The sequence below is a fragment of the Alexandromys fortis genome, unplaced genomic scaffold, assembly GCF_014885135.2.
Source record: "Alexandromys fortis isolate MF-2015 unplaced genomic scaffold, M_Fortis_MF-2015_v1.1 scaffold_2_1_26212458, whole genome shotgun sequence".
Taxonomy (NCBI): domain Eukaryota; kingdom Metazoa; phylum Chordata; class Mammalia; order Rodentia; family Cricetidae; genus Alexandromys; species Alexandromys fortis.
Window position 1 is genome coordinate 3,411,883 of NW_026067930.1, and position 17,695 is coordinate 3,429,577.

Consider the following 17,695-nt stretch of genomic DNA (forward strand, 5'->3'; position numbering starts at 1 on the left):
CTCAACCTTACTGCATTCAATGCTTCTGCTTCTTATCCTTTGTTCACCCTGCTGGGGAAATGGAATTAGTGCCTTGTCTTTTTAGACCTGTGGTCTGCTAAGTCAGACTGTGTTTCCCATTTAAAATAGTCTGTCTTTGGTCCAGAATATTCCCCTTCCCCTGGTATTTCTTGTTTTGATGTCTTGAAGCTTTTTCAGTTTATCAAAGTTTCCATTCTTTTTAGTTGGTTTTGACCTTTATTTGATTTTTGAACTCTGTTTTATCTCATTAGCCTAGTTTTAGTGGGAACAAGAAAAAGGTTTGTATGTTGTTGCTTATCTTGAACCTTGTCATTTTTTTGAGCAGGTTATGCTTATTGATTATCTAATAGTTTTTAGTTACATATATGTATCCTCTTCACTGGGTTCAGGTTTGCAGATAGCTTCCATGTGTTTGTCTTTAAATTCATTCATTGTGCGGGCAGGGCTGATGCATGCCATTAATCCCAGCAATCAGGAGGCAGACAGGTGGATCTTTGTGAGTTTGAGGCCAGTCCTGCTCTACAGAGTGAATTACAGGACAGGCTTCAAAGCTACAGAGAAATTCTATCTTGAAAAACAAAACAAAACAAAAAAAAATCATTCTTTGTCTAGTGTTTTCATGGTGGACATGAAGAGAACTGTAAGAGGGTGAGCATGGTGGGACTTAGAGGACTTAGAGAATTGAAATGGGCGGGTGGTTAAGCTTAGTGTTAGAGCACTCACCCAGCATCCCTCATCTGTTAAGTAAGTAAATAGCAGTGAAATAGAGATGTTTATATATGTGTGCATCCTGTCTCTTCCAGGTCTCTGGACTACAATGAAAAGAAGAAACAGATACTAGGAGGATTTTTTATAACAGCTTTTTTTTTTTTTTCTCAAAGTCACTGCTGCCTTCTGAACTGTGAGTACATTTCTCTGTGTTTGTACCTTGGTGCTGCTTATTGGGTTTTCTTTCCCTTGTCCAGAGTCTCTGACATACAGGAGCAACAGCAGAATGTAGCTGATGGATAGGACCAGGGAAGACCTGTAATTTGTGTGTGGAGTCTTTTTATGTGTTTAATATTAGCATTATGATGTTGGTTGTTCATAGAACAATGCTTGGGAATCGCTCTGGACATTATAAACACTCTGAATTATAGTTACTTATTGAATTCTTACAGCCAAGTTAAGATCAAGATCTGCTGTTTTACATTTACATAAACTCATAACAGAGAAGTTAATAGTTTCCAAATTAGAAGTGTTGGTACTGGTGACTGTGGCTTTAGAAGAGTGTTCTTTATTGGTGTTTTACTTTCATGAGTGCTGGCTTCAGATTTTGTCCTAGATTACTTATTTAGGGCATAGGTCCTAACCCCAAGTGGATGCCTGAAATTTCAGATAGGACCAGACCATATGTGTGTTATGTTTTTTCCTATATATACATACTGCACCTGTGGTCATGCCCATCTTTTAAACATGGGTGTTTGGATCCAAACTCAGGTTCTTAGTAAGTAATCTTTTCCTACTTAATAAGCTGTTGCCCAGCCCCACTTAAGTTAATTTTTCTACTTAAACCTAGTTTCTCCTTGGACAAAGGGATTATAGATTTTTCTCTTAGGAGATTTTTATGAAGACACTGTGAGATACATTTAATGTATGTTCAGCATTCAGTACCATTAGCAGTTGTGTTAGTTAGGGTTACTATTGCTGTGATAGAACACCAAAAGCAACTTGGGGAGGAAAGGGTTTATTCACCTACTCTTCCTTATCACAGTTCATCTTTGAGGGAAGCCAAGGTAGGAACTCACACTGGGCAAGAACCTGGAGATAGGAGCTGATCCAGAGATCATGGAGGGGTGCTCCTTACTGGCTTGCTCTTCTGATTTGTTCAGCCTGCTTTCTTATAGAACCAGGACCACAAGCTGAGGGGTGGCACTACCCACAATGGGCTGGACCCTCCCATCAGTCACTGACCCTGACCACATTTTTAATATTTTGTCGATAAAGAAATCTTGAAAAGTTTATGGACTTTATTAGACCTGGACAATAAAGTGCCTTCTTACCATTGCAGGACACCGTGTTTGTTCCTTATAACTATATAGCACAGTGTGTAAAAGCAAGTAGAAGGAAAAAAGAGCACATCCCTGCCCCTCTAACCTGAATGTAAGAATCCTAAGAAATGCAGCCTGTCTCCTAGGATCAAACTTTCTCCCACTTTGAGCATTTGTTTTGCTTTTTGTTCAAGACTACCATGTAGTCCAGGACAGCCTTGAAATGCAGCCTGTCTCCTAGGATCAAACTTTCTCCCACTTTGAGCATTTGTTTTGCTTTTTGTTCAAGACTACCATGTAGTCCAGGACAGCCTTAAACTCACTGTGAAGCTGAGACTTGTTTGCTTTCTTACTGCTCTGACAAACCCCTGACAAGAAGTAACTCAAAAGGCAACTAAGAAATGCTGAGAGTGAGAGAAATCATCTTCTCCAGTGTCAGTTGGTTATCCAATACCAAATGGCCAGCCCTGAAAACATACACATACAAGAAACATGCAGACTGAACAGGTTGTATTATATGTTTAGGAACACACATAGACAAAGAGAGCAAGGGCGGGGGAACATAGGAATGTTTGGAGGAAGGAAAGGAAAGGAAAGGGGGAAATGATGCAATTATTATCACCTCAAAAAAGCAGCAACCCAAGGAAAAGGTTTACTATGGCTCAAAGCAAGGGTACAGACCATCATGGAATGGAAGGCACACTGGCAGGAGCATAAAGCAGCTGGTCACAATGCATCTATACTCAGGGACAACTGCTGAATGTACTAATATACACTTTTTTTTTTAAAAAAAATAATGTATTTAACTTTATTTTATGTGCATTGGTATAATGGTGTCAGAGTCTCTGGAACTGGAGTTACAGACAGTTGTGAGTTGCCATGTGAATGCTGGGAATTGACCTGGGTCCTCTGGAAGAGCAGTCAGTGTTCTTAACTGCTTAGCCATCTCACCAGCCCCTTGATGTACACTTTAATTGCAGTGGGTAGGAGGCAGAGATAGGCAGAGCTCTGTGATTTTAAAGAGCCTGGTCTACATAGCGAGTTCCAGGCTAGCCAGGACTACCTGATGAGACCCTGTCTTTTATATATAATGACACATATATCTTTATATTTCTACACACACACACATACACAAAATGCTGACAGTACAAGACATACCCCCATGCTTGATGTTTACAAGTATTCGATGAAGCTACACTTTTCTGTTAGCAGAAACAAGGAACTGAGCATTATTTGCAAGCTTTACAGAAATGATAATATATTCAAAATGCATTTAAAAAGGAAATGAAAATTAGAAGAAACATTAGTAGCTTGGCAGGTAGCACTGTTCTGTCTGTTAAAAGCGTGACTACCACATGTACATTTGAGCAACCACAAAACTTAAGCTTTGATGAAAAACACTGGAGAAGTTGGCACAGCTGTAAGGAACTCTAGACTCAGTTTCTTATCTACGAAATAAGAACATAAAATCACTACCATATTGGATTGCTATATAGAATTAAGTAAAAGGTAGGGAGAAGTACTTTCTGTATAACTATAAAAACGTGAGTTCAAATGTCAAGACTCCATGTAAAAAGCCAGGTGTGTGACCTGGAGAGATGGCTCCATGGTTAAGCATGATTACTGGGCTGAGTATGGCGGTGCATACCTTTAATTCCTAGGACAAGGGAGGCAGAGGCAGGAGGATCTCTGGGTTTGAGGCTAGCCATGACTATATAGGGAGACTCTTTGGAAAAAACACGAGTGATTGAGTCTCTTGCAAAAGACCCAGGTTCAGTTCCCAGCACTCACATCAGGCTGCTCAGAACAGCTTGTAACTACAACTCCTAGGGATCAGATGCCTCTGACCTCTACAGATAACCACACTCAACATGAACACACACACACACATAATTAAAAATCAGCCTTTAGGGCTGGAGAGATGACTCAGTGGTTAAGAGCATTGTCTGCTCTTCCAGAGGTCCTGAGTTCAATTCCCGGCAATCACATGGTGGCTCACAACCATCTGTAATGAGGTCTGGTGCCCTCTTCTGGCCTGCAGACATACATGCAGACAGATTATTGTATACATAATAAATAAATAAATAAGTATTTTAAAAAAAAAATCAGTCTTTAGAAGAAAAAAATTCCAGATTTGTAGCACAAGCATCCATACTTCCAACATGTGTTTGGGGATAAGAGGCAGAGCCACAAGAATCCCAGAAAGCTCAAAGAAGAGGTCATTTGTAGAGACATCTTAAACAAGGTAGAAAGTGAGGAACACTTGAGGCTAGGTCCTCTAACCTCCATATGAGTGCCATGGCGCATACATAAAAAGTAAGATTCAAGCAGGGTGTGGTGTCGCACACCTTTAACCCCAGCACTTGGGGGGCAGAATTAGGTGGACCTCTGAGTTCAAGGTCAGTCTGGTCTACAAAGTGAGTTCCAGGACAACTAAGGCTACACAAAGAAACCTTGTTTTTACAAAAAGAAAAAAAAATTCAGAATTCACCAACTACAGCTACCACGACTGTGACTAACTACAGTTTCTCAGTCACAGTGTCAAGATTGAAATGTGTGCTCTTCATACACCTGTGTATAAATAGAAAACTTCAGCCTGAATTCAACGCAAGGCCCTGCCCTTCCATGAGTTCTATGCATTCATATGAAAGGAACTGCGGTGTCTGCAATTGCAAAGACTGTGTGCAGGCCTTATTTCCAGTCACTCTGCCTCTGCATTTCAATATGTGCAGTGCTTCTTTTCAAAAGCAAGCAATCTGTCAGCTCTCAGCTTTTTACCATTTTATCTTTGAGAGCTGGTTTCCCTTGTGGCTCTAGAGATCTGCCTGCATACCTCCATAACATGTTCTCAATCCACCTGCTTGCCCTCTCCAAACATAAGCTAATTACTAAGCAATTTCCTAAGTTTCTCCTGGAGTTCATCTGGTTTGGAAAGACTGAAGCAGCAGCACTACAGCACTGATTTCCACACCAGTGAATTGGCTTGAATACCCCAAGGCCAAAGTCATTACATTTCTGTGACAAGTAGTCTTAAAGAATTTTTTCATGAAGCAGGATATGAAACACATTTTTAAATTTACCACTTGGATACATGTGTTCTGATATGCTCTCTGTTCAAGTTTTAGGACTACAATAAAAAACTTTTCATCCATGTTTAATAGTGGGAACCTAATTCCCATGTAATCTGGTTTGAAGTTCCCAAGATGCTGTCTGTATTAAGGCGATATGTATGTACAATTTAGTAAAAGTCCCAGCAGACAAGATTTTTAAGTCACTGAAATCTATACTCTACAAGGCCACGCTTTTTCTCCCATTTATTTCTACACTAAGAAGACTCTCCCTTGAGGAAGGCCTGTTCACAGCAAGCTTCCCCAGGAAGGAATCTTCAGTTTTTTGCGCTTAGTTTACCTGCCCTCTCCCTGGTAATAGAAATGGATAAAATACTGTAGGTTCCTCTCATAGTAAAGGTAGGCCTCCAGTGTTCCATCCTCTCACAGAAAATGGGGGTCAAAGACAGGCAATCTAGCGGGAGGTTACCTGGCTATATTCTTGGGAAGGCTTCACAGCTTACAGAGAGGGTAAGGACCTTTAGCTAGATCAAAGCCAATGGGAAGTGTAGGTTGTAGAAAGTTTAAGTTCAAGAAAATTAGAAAACAGAACTTGAACAAAAAAGAAAATAGAATCGTATTACATAAATGTACTCCATAATGAGCAATGTTTACATAATCACAAACATTAAAAAGTAAAGTGTGGATCCAATCAAAAATTATCATAAAGCCAAGCAGAGAAGGCATGGGAGAAGTACTGTGGAATTGTCCTCTGGGCATGGCACAGCCACTGCAGTATTGAATAGAACAGTGTACTCACACCCCAGAAGACCCTCACAAGATAAGACCTATTAATATTCTCTCATAAAAGGGGCAGGAATGATCATGAGTAGACTCTAACATGAAATTCTAGCTACCACACCCTCTTGAACCCACCCCAGTTGTTTGTGGAGAAGACAAGGGGTGGGGTTACAAAAGGCTGACTGAAGTGGAGACTCCAGGGATGTAGATTTCCTAAGCTGTCACTCATGCTGGGGTCTTTTTGGTGATGCAGATGCCTTTCAGTAACCCATGTTCCTCTAAGTACCCAAATTATCTCACTGGTTCACCAAACTAGACTCAAATGAAATCTTTTCTTTGGTCTGTCAGAGTCCTGTTGTGATCAATTAATGTTTTTGAGCATCTCAGAAATGTCACACAAAAAGTAATTTATTGATAAAAACTCCCTACTTGCCCTGTCATTAAGGTTGACATGGACAACAAGCACAGAAATCCTATTATGAAATAGATTGAATTGCTGAAAGCAACAGCTAAAACAAAAGAGCTGAATCCAAGAACCTCTGGGAACTCTTGGTGGGTAGGACTGAACTGCCTGACCATTTCAGCACTAACTTCTGATCCAAGTACAAACACCATTTTAAAGGAGGATTTATGATTACATCAAGCTGAATAAAATCCATTGTACAAGTGTTTAGCAGAGACATTTCAAATAGCATACAAGTGATTTCCTAGGACCAAACCACAATATCCTTTCTTATTTATTTTAGTTTTTTTTTTTTTTTTTGTTTTTTGTTTTTTTGAACTCTGGAGCTTTATTCAGTGGGTCTCTGGGTCTAGAAGAAGGTGTTAGGCCTCTTGGTAGTGAAGCGAGGCTTGTGCTGGCGCCGCAGAAAACGATGGGGCAGCGGGAACTTGATCTTGGAGTCATGGAACTGCTTGACAGCCGGCCTGCGACATTTGCCGGCGGCGATTTCTTCCACCTTCATGATCTGGATGGAGTGTGCACGGGCACGATGCCAGGCACCCATGTCTCGGTAGCACTGTGTGACAGCCCCAGCAGTGGTCAGGTCGCGGTACTCACGGTACATGTTGTGTGTCCCAGTGCGGGAGTCATAGTGCAGCCAGATGCCGAAGTTCTTCACGCGCAGGGGGCGCTTCTCGAATACCTGCCCACAGTACACGATCTCCCCGGATGACTTCTTCATCTTCTTCAGCTGTGACACGAAGTACCAGAAGCGGGACTTAGCCACCACATGGTTGGGCGCGAAGATGCGCATTCGGTACAGTGGTGGTGTGTGGCACTTCGGGGTGGGCAAGCAGCGCCCCACCACCTTGTACTCCCGGAGTGTGCCCGAGGCTTTCATGGTGGTCCATCCTCGTCTGGCGCCAGTCACAAAAGGAGTTTATTTTAGTTTTTTAAATTGTGTATTATTTTATGTGATGGAGGTGTTCTGTCAACATGTATATATACTACATGCATGTAGTACCCATGGAGGTGTCATGATTAGAAAAAAGTGTAATTCCCCTGGAGATGGAGTTATGAATGGTTGAGAGCCACCAAATGAGTGCTCTAACTGCTAAGCCATCTCGCTAACCTATCCTTCCCTACTTTTAAGTCTCTTAGGAAATAAAGGCCAGGGAGAACAGACTGCTGCTCACTTACAGTAGGTAATACTGTTCCTTACATGTTGGGCTTCATGCACAGCATCTAGCAGACACATGGAATGACTGCCTGCCTGCCTGAGTAGTGGGTATATCCAGATCATAAGTCCCTCTCACACTCAGCTCTACCAACAAATTTTACTGTCTTGACATCCTAGGTCCACTTGTTTGATTGCTATTGTGCTCCCCAATGTCACCTCTGCTGGTTTTCTTCATATTATCTCAGAGAATTTATCTTGTCATGAGCTCAGAGTCAGACTCCCTCAACAAGAGTTGTTCAGCTCACCAAACACTGCACATTCTGTCTGTACTGTTGTTAACTCAAGTACAATGATCTTTCTCCCCTGGATCTACTTGGCTAATACATTCATCTCTGCTACATCTGGCTCCCATCTCATTTAGCATCAATGATTATTATGACCATCCTGTGTAGACCTAAAATGCTAACTACAAACTATGGCATAATTTCTCCCACTGTCCTCAATTTTCAGTATATAACATAGAGTACTCTTTAGGTTTACAGCCCATCAGCTACTCTACCACTCTGTTCAAGACATTCCTGTTTTGTATCTTGATATCTCTACTTAAAACAATTAAAAGTGCCATGGGGCTGGAACTTAATATGAACTCAGCAAATATTTCCTGAACTTAACTGCACCGTCTAACAATACCAGCTCTTATTGTCCCATGACCCAATGTACATTCAAGGCCTCTTCCAGATTCTATATGGGCTACTGAGAGCTACCACTAGACAGAAATATTACTACCTTAAAAACAGGCAATTTTAGTTTAATTCTCATCAACTGCAGTCGAGCCCATCATTCCATGATGAGCATTTTTATACTGCAAAGTTTCTCTTTTCCTCAACCACAAACCTCTTGCATCTACTCTTGTTAGTACCTTCTCCCATACTCCAATGACAGTCACATGCCCTACTTCAGAGAAATGCAGGTCTGTACCTAAAACTACTTCAACTTTCCCTGACATTCCTGCTACAAACATAGCAGAAACTCAACAAACATTGATGCAGCAAATGGGGAAACCAGCGAATCGAAAAGTAAAATATTTTTTATAAAGTCCCAGTCAGTAGTCGTAACATTAAAGTTTGACCACAAGGCCATGACTCTAGGACTATGACTTTCTCCTTAGCCATATACAGATGAAACTATAACTTATCACTTAAATCTTCACAGGACAAACCAACACACTCCAGCCTCCACAACCCTCATACCACAAGTCAACACCTCTTTAACTTTCATGATGTCTACATATACAACATCCAGAGTATTATCTATACAGTGTTCTTCCTGCATGTATGCCCACAGGCCAGAAGAGGGCACCAAATCTCATTACAGATGGATGTGAGCCACCATATGGTTGCTGGGAATTGAACTCCAGACCATTGGACGAGCAGCTGAGCCATGTCTCAAGCCCCTTCATGTATTATTTGTATAGGACAATTTTTAGCATAGACATGCCTTTTGAGAACATGTAAATTTGGAGTACTTGTTTGGTTTGTTTGTTCTGATTTATTTTAACCCAAAGGCATTTATTTAGATATAAGAAAATTGTGTATTATGGAGGTTGTGTTTGAATTAGCACAGGCAGTGGTATTTTAGAAGTTGAGTTATATTAGGATTCTCCCATGTTGTTTAAGCTGTGGTAGCTCTGGAGATATTTTACCAGATTTAAGTTAATAGAAACATTCTTTCTAATATCCATAAGATAAATTTAATCAGTCTTCAGTTCTTTTAATTGGTAATAGAGCACAATTATCTTTAAATTGCTAGAAGTGAGAAAATGCACAGCATGTAAAAGTACACCTTCCTGAACCTAAGAATTAATTACACGTGCACATTTAACTAACTACCTTCCTATCTTTTCTTTCTGAGACAGGTTCTTTTTGGCTTCTCTGTGTAGCCAGCCACTTTGACTGTCCTAGAACTTGCTTTGGAGACTAGACTGGCTGGCCTCAGGCTCACAGAGATGAGACAGGTTCTTATAAAGTAGATCAGGTTATCTGTGAATTCATAGCGTTCTGCCTGCCTCTGCTTCCCAGTTGCTGGGTTTAAAGATTTGGGTCACAATGCTGGGAATGAATTGAATTTCTTAAAAATATTCATGAAAGTTTACTGGGTTTTTTTTTTTTTGATAGTTTTTGATACCCTATTGAGCAGCTTTCGTAGCATTTTCCCCTCATAAAATGTTGCTTTAAAAACCACAGCAGTGAGTGGGAGAGGAATTAGTAGAAAATATGTGTGCAACCGAGTTTTATCTGAATCAGTTCTTTATTTGACTTTTGGAAACAAGGTTGTTCTTAAATGTCCAGCCTTCAAGGCAGCACTGTAATGTGTGGTTTGGTGAGAAGAGTCATCGAGACAATTGAAGCACATTGGAGTTGGACTCCTTAGGGTGGTTCTACATCCACAGTGCACTTTCTTCTGTTGGCAGCCTGCCTTGTATCTCTAGCTGGCTATGTGCGGATGCAACTGTAATATAGTACAGTTATATGGTGATATATGGTAGGTACTTGGTGATAGCCTCTTGAACAGTTGGTATTTGGAAACAGAAGGTGATGACATTTTGATCCTGATATACATGGCTTATTGCCTCATTATATCAAGGTATTTCCCCGTGGAGATCACTGCGTTTATTTTAGTTTTTTTTTGGAGGCTTAAAGCATGTTATGTGTCTAAAGACATTGACAGTTGCTTTAGCCAGGTGGCAGTCACACTGCAGTTGTCATTGCCTGCAGCTCCAGTGTGGAATAACAATATGTACTACATTGGATCTAGTGTATTACTGTTGTACTACGCACAGTGAGTTAATCACCATTTAAAATGTCTTCTAAAATGTTGCATTTTGATCTATTTTTATTGAAAGGTCAGCATAAATGCAGAAGGGTACTAAAATTAGAGACAGTGCTAGTAGCTGGGTGTGGTGGTGTACTCCTGTGATTCCAATAGTGAGAGATAGAGGCTAGAAAGTTAATACTTTGAGGCCAGCCTGGACTACATGAGACCCTATGTCAAGTGCCCCAACACACTTTAGAGAGGAAAGAAAAAATAGGTGGAATATAAATGTAAAAAATGTTTATTTCTTATGTTGTAGGAAAAAATTTTGACAGACCTTAAATAAAATGTATTATGCATACTATAGAATGCTTGCCTAACATGCATGAAATTCTGGGATTGATCCCAGCACTGCAAAACAGATACCAACCTCACTTTTAGTTCTTCTGCCTTTAGGGTTCTCCCTGTTTAGACATCTGGTTTAAATACCAAGTCTGTGCCTTTCCATCAGTGTCATTTTATTCCTTTTTGTTGGGATAAAATATGCCAACAAAAGCTGTTTAGGGAGAAAGGTTTTATTTGTCCTATAATTCCTCCATTGAGCTAGGACGTGGAAGCACCTAGTCGGCGAGCACTGAATTAATGTGTGTAAGTACCCAACTCATTTTTACAGTATTTAGAATCCCTTGCCTAGGAATGGTGTCACCCACAGTGGGGTTCTTATCACCACAATTAAGTAATAAAGATGTTACACCTTGGACACGTACGTGCTCAGGCCAGCACAAATCTAAAAAGTCCCTTTGATCATTAAGACCAAGGTATAAAAGCCTTTGACAGCAACCCTCTCAGTTGCTTGCATCCCCAGTTTTGTTATTTATTTTATAATTTAAGACAGGGTCTCTCTGTGTAACCCTATTGATTTGGAACTCCCTGGGTAGATCAGGCTGGCCTCAAACTGACAGTGATCTTCTGGTCTCTTATCTCCCAAGCCCTGGAATTATACCATTTTATTATTATTATTATTATTATTAGCTTTTTGTTTGTTTTGTTTTTCGAGACAGGGTTTCTTTGTATAGCTTTGGAGCCTGTCCTGTGTGGAACTCTCTTTGTAGATCTGGCTGGCCTCAAACTCAGAGATCCATCTACCTCTGCCTCTCGAGTGCTGGGATTAAAGTTGTGTTCCACCACTGCCCAGTGAAAGTTTTTATTTTGAAAACCTTTTTTCTTTTATTGGGGAAGACTCAAGAAGTGAAATAGTAATGATGTCTCACCAGCCATTAACATTTTGTAATCTAAGCACACACACTTGTCCCCTCCATGTAGATAAGCTTTTACATATTATATAGATTTGTATTAAGTACTTACTTTTTAAAGAAGATTTTATTTATTATGTGTACCGTGTTTTGCCTGCATGTATGCCTGCAGGTCAGATGAGAGCCCCAGATCTCATTATAGACGGGTATAAGCCACCATGTGGTTGCTGGAAATTTAACTCAGGACCTCTGGCAAAGCAGCCACTGCTTTTAACCTCTGAGCCATCTCTCTAGCCAGTTAAATGCTTATTTTTATTGACCCTTTGAGAGTGAATTCACTTGTCATGCACTTTACCCTTAAAAACCTCAGTGACTATTTGCTGGCAGCAAGGATGTTTTACAATGCCAATGAAATAATTGTCAAATTAAAAAAAATACATTTGATATATGTAGATCTGTGGTGTTGTTCAGGCAGTTTAGAGTCTGGAGGGTAGTTAGGATGTTCCTATGTCTCTATACCTTAAGTTCTACATAATGAAGCCTAGCTGGGCAGGGCTTTCAGTCTTCCTTTGCTGCCACTCTGTTTTTTATACACTAATCTCTGACGTCTCCTCTACCCTATTCCCTGTTTTGCTTCCCTGTTTTGTTTCAGAATAGTCAATGTCTAAATTGTGGCAGTTGACCTATTTGTATTTCTTTTTTTTTTCTTTCTTTTTTTTTTTTTTTTTTGGATTTTTTGAGACAGGGTTTCTCCTTAGCTTTTGGTTCCTGTCCTGGGACTAGCTCTTGTAGACCATGCCTGCCTCTGCCTCCCGAGTGTTGGGATTAAAGGCGTGCGCCACCACCGCCCGGCCCTATTTGTATTTCTTAACAGAGGTTTTTCCCCTTGATACATAGTCCAATCCGGTTATAGGCAGTATCCAGTTATGTTTCTTTGGTCTTTTTACTTGGGAAAAGGTTTGTCTGCATTGATGATTTTGAAGGATATAGTTTGTTTTTAGACTTTCCCCTAATTTGGGTTTGTATCATGTTTTCGGATGATTGAATCAGAGTTACTCATTTTTTAGCAGGCCTGTCCCAGAGAGGATACTGGGTCTTTCTTAGGGTCATTCTAGTACACGTAACAAATCTGCTGCTGCTTCTGTTGTAGGTTAGCACTCATGACTGAGGGCATATATCAAGGCAGCCCTTTCAGGGACCAGAGATAAAGCTGTGCTGCCGGCAGTGGCCTGAGGAGTTCTTTTCAGAGACTGCAGTCAAGTAAAGATGGGATTCTTGATTTCATCACAGAAAAGAATTTCAGGTCAGGCCAGTTTGAAGCAAAGCTGAAATGTATTAAGAAAAGGTTTAATAGGTTTCAGCAGAAATTAATAGGCACTCAAGGGAAGGCTAAGACACACCCAAGAGTCTTGGTGTGGGCTTCTCAGGAGATTTAAACTTGTGGCTTCACAGTACCCACAGAGATGATTTTGGCGATTTTTGAAATTGTCTATCAAAGGGTGGTTAAGAACCATTTTCTCTTTCTCTCTCCCCCCCCCCCCCCCCCCCCCCCCCCCCTCCCCCCCCCCCCCCCCCCCCCCCCCCCCCCCCCGCCTTTCTCTCTCGTAAATGAGTTCACATCTGGTTCCTGGGGTGCTTTGGTGCTTTGGATAGGACATGGGGTTGGTGGGAAATTAAGGTGTTTTTACTGTAGACAAAATCTTATAGTCTTGTTTGTGAGAGTTCCACATAATTTAATTGTACAATTAGGAAAGGAGTAGGGCCGTACTAAGTTATATATGCTTAGACCTTAGGGTGGTGTGTATGAGACTATCCCCCATAGACTTAGATATCTGAATAAATACTTGGTCCACAGGCATTGGTGCTGCTTGGGTAGAATTAGCAAGGTAGCCAAGTGTGAGGTTTCAAAGCCACACACCATTTCCTAGTTTGCTTCCTTTCTTGGAGTTCAGGATGTGATCTCTCAGCTTGCTGCTACTTCAGCTGCCACATTTGTGGCTTCTCTGCCATGGCAGACTATCCCCCTGGGACCATAAAACTCTTCCTTCTATGAGTTTACCCTAGTCATAATGTTTTCTTACAGCAACAGAAGATTACTAATACAGACCTTAAGTATGGCTTATTGCCATTTTAACATTCATATCTGAAACATCTCTTTATAGAAGCAGTGTTATCTCTGTGTCTGCAACCTTTACAGAAAATGTTATTAATTGTTCTGGAATTCATGATACTAAGCTGACAAGAAACTTAAGCAGACTCTATGGTGAACAATCCTTTTCTTACCCAGAGTGCTGTCTCAGTCCCTAGACAGGTCTGATTCCTAGGAATTTGTTAGACTTGCAAATTTTAAACCCTGTTTTAAAATTATTGAGTACAGTAAGGATGAAATATAGATTTTGTTGTTGTTTCCTTCTCTAGAATGCCTCCTTCAAATGATTTTTCAGCTACTCTCAGTGAGGCTTTTGTCACTAGAGCCAGGCCTGGCTGACTTGGGGAGCATTGAGTCAAGGGGCAGTGGACTCAGACTAATTCCAGGAATCTTGTATCTGTAGCCCTGCAGTAGTTATGTTTTCCTCTCCACCTTGGCTTTTTTTTCTTCTGTTATATTGCAAATGTATTAGCTTTTGTTGTTGTGACAAAATAAATACCTGAGAAAAAGTGCCTTAAGAAGGGTTTGTTTTGGATTTTAGTTTGAGAGTTTAATACATCATGGTGGGAAGGGTGTGGCAGGTGCATGAGGTGGCTGGTTATATTCCATCCGCTGCCAGGAAATAGAGATGAAAGCTAGTACTCAGTTTGCTTTTTCCTTTTAATTCGGCCCAGGACCTCAGTTCAACAGAATGATGCCATCCACAATCAGGTAAATCTTCTTTTCTAGTCAAATCTTAGAAACACCTTTGTTTTCCCGGTGACTCTGAATCTTGTTGACGATGAATCTGAACCATCACAGCATCTTTGCAGTCTACCACAGATTTATATTTAGATTTAGATGTGGGACTAAGAGGTGGCTCAGGGGGTAGAGGTACTCGACACCAAGCCTGATGACTTGATTTCAATCCCTGGAACCCACATGATGGAAATAACCAACACCCACAAGTTATTTTGATTTCCACACACGTTAAGTAAATAAAATATAATAAATTAAGAATAGATTTATATTGATACTGTCTTCCTACTTTTCCCTTAAGTTTGTATCAGCTTGTGCTCCGAGTTACATGGCCAGATGCCTACAGTCCTGAAATCCAGAGCAGGGCATGGTGCCAGGCAAGAGGGTTCAGAATCATGGCACATGCCAGATGCTATGAGAATTTTCACGAGGACATTTTTTGAAGGTTTGGCCTGCCTTGGCTGGCTTTTTGGTGTCTTCAAATATTTTTTTAAGTGATTTTGTTAAAATTTTTGTAGATGGTTTTATAAGAAAGAATGAAGAAAAAACAAAATCTCTTCAGAGGCTTGTAACTCTAGGTCCAAAGAACCAGAGATAGGTCTCCAAAGCCCCATATCTCTCAAAGGCTTATTTTTTCATGGTTTGAGGGTATTGCCCATCATGAGGGAAAACATGGTTACAGGTGCAGTTTGCAATTAAGGAGCTTACTTGGGCAGAAAACAAAGAATACTGTATTCAACTCAGCAGACTTCTTCTTTTTTGTACTTTATTAATCTGTGCTCCAGCCCATGATATGGTGCCCTCTACATTCAGGTTAGGTATTCAGTTAATCCTCAGGAAAGGTTGTTGCAAACACAACCAGAGATATGCTTCACTGATGCCATAGTCCTTTTTCTTTGTTCATGTAGTCTCTTGCACCTACCTGCAGTGACTACCCAGGCCTTGTACACTCTTCATTAATGTTTGTTTTCTCTTCTTTTTCCTTTTTTTTTTTTCTCCTTCTCATCTTAGAGACTCATGTTTCCAGAGGCCTATGGACTGGTCCACTCCAGTGGGTGTGTAGAACGGGCATTGGTATAGGAAAGGAATATTAAAGTGACATCTGCAAACTACAGTGCGGTGGTTCTGTAGAGCTGGCATGCTGTGTCCTGCATACAGAGTTAAAGTAATATTTCACAACAGTCTGGGGGTGCCACTCCCTTTGGGGGTCATTTTCTTTCAAACCATGATACCACCTTTCATGGGCTCTTTTTACATTAGCTCCTATGTGCTTCCAATTTTAACATCATTGGTTCCTTGTTTAGGAAATCAGGGATTGAATTTTACAGTCTCTTGTAGAAAGTTGCAGAGTTGTTGCTCTGAGTATTTTCTGCTCTGGATCTTAACAAACACCTTTAATTGTATAAAATGCTTTGGCTCAGAGGACTGAAATGAATCTGTACTACTTCACTCTCATGGTCCCCATTCCTTGGGTGAGAGGATCGAATTCCTACCTTCCACCTCTATTTAAAGAGAAGTTTTCTTAACTTCTCAGAGGATCAAGCCCCACACCTTCGGCACGAGTTGAAGTATCTCTGCCTCCCACATTCCAGGACTGTGGCTACTCCAATTCTGCTCTTTGTGAGCTGTGAACGTCTTGTGTCCTAGTTCTTTTGTGTTCTCTACTGCTAGTTCTTGATACAAACATAGAAGCATACAGCAAGTATACTTTAAGTGACAATAGACATTACTAGGTGTCATCATCTCTCAGAGCTCTTTATGTTGATAGTGTTACTTAATTTTCAAAATAATTATGAAGTCTATGTACTGACCTCAAGTCCATAATCCTCTCTTAGCTGATTTCCTTTGCTGAAGTTACAGCCTATGCCACCAGAGGCCATTGAGAGATGCTAATGCATTTAACTACTGAGAAGACTAAGTTATTGGAAACTTTTTACCAAAGGAGTCAATGTCACTCAATTCCTGTGTTGTAGAGTTGGGGTCCAGTAGTTCTTGAACCCAGTTGCTGAATGTACCTTTGAGTTTTAAGGTGGTGGGACAAAAGATGATTTGGGCTTTGGTTCACATGACTTTTCTACTTTCACAGAGTTTAATCTTGTAGTTCTTCATCTTTGTAAATCTCAGCAATGTTGGTATTAGTATCTTAACAGTTTGTTAGGGATTAAAGATTCTAAAATGTAGACATACTGTACTATGTAGAGTGCTGGGTTGGGATTGAGTCCTTCATGCCTGATCATGGTCTGTCACTCCCATTCCCTTGACTAGCACATGGTCATAGTACCAATGATGGATTTCACTAACACTTCATGGGTGTATTTCATCTTGACCTCATCTTTATTATTTTGTTGCTTCCTCTTGCTGAACCTCTCCTTTCTTTCAAATAGTCTCCCTTGTCCTCGAATGTCTTATTTTAAATATAGATTCTGTCTGAGAGGAAGTGTAGTATTTTCCTTCAAACAAAAAAAGTGTGTTTTGCTTTATAGGATAGTTTCCATCTATCCTTTTTCTGTTTCTCTATATGGTGAATAAATTTTTGTGTATCTGAAATTCTTTTCTGTCCAGAAGCGCTTCTTAAGATGTTAAGCAGCCTTACTAGGACTAAGGCCACTTTTCCTTTTGGCTCCACCCAGTTCAACATAGCTGAGGTCCATTCAGTGCCTCTGAGAGCCATTCTCTTCACCCTAGATCCAGGGTTGGGTTGCAGCAGGTCTGTGTTGCCATTAAGCAAGTTATAGCATTCTGCTTACAAACTCGATTTAAATGCTCCATAGCCAGACCTCCTGAAAGAGTCAAGAGTTTGTGCTGTGGCTATTTCAAAGCTGCGTGCTATTAATTAATTAAGTAAGTAACTTATTTATTTATTTATTTTCCTGCTACCACTGAATCAGGAAAACCTCTCAAAGGAGCCACAACGTTAAGCTGTGCTTAACTTCATTCTTTTGTGTCCAGAATTCCTTTCCAAGCTTTCTCACTTTGTAGACAAGGCTGTTCTGTAATTTATGGAGATTCACCTGCCTGTGCCTTCCAGAGTGCTGGGATTAAAGGTGTGCGTTACCACCCGGCTGATAATTAGCAATCTTAACAGATATTAGCTTAGTATGAGATTCTTAGCATTGGAAAGTTGTCATATATTATAAATACTAGATGCAGGTTGGAAGTGTTGTGCTTATTTAAATGTTTAATTCCTTATGCAGACATAGGAAAGGTCATAGACTTCAAAATA

General features: G+C 40.5%; 2 protein-coding genes across 4 annotated transcripts in view; one reads left to right on the plus strand and one right to left on the minus strand.

Annotated features, from left to right (window-relative positions):
• Ptk2 (protein tyrosine kinase 2) overlaps nt 1-17,695 on the plus strand; it is a 194,201-nt gene that overhangs the window by 21,352 nt on the left and 155,154 nt on the right. For all 3 annotated transcript variants that reach the window (XM_050144978.1, XM_050144974.1, XM_050144975.1), the window contains exon 2: nt 825-922. The gene's annotated coding sequence lies outside the window, so the exon portion shown is untranslated. The remainder of the gene's footprint in view (nt 1-824; nt 923-17,695) is intronic.
• On the minus strand, nt 5,554-8,004 carry LOC126503360 (60S ribosomal protein L18a-like). Its single transcript, XM_050144980.1, has one exon. The coding sequence runs from the start codon at nt 7,240-7,242 to the stop codon at nt 6,712-6,714; it is 531 nt and encodes a 176-aa protein (XP_050000937.1). The 5' UTR covers nt 7,243-8,004; the 3' UTR covers nt 5,554-6,711.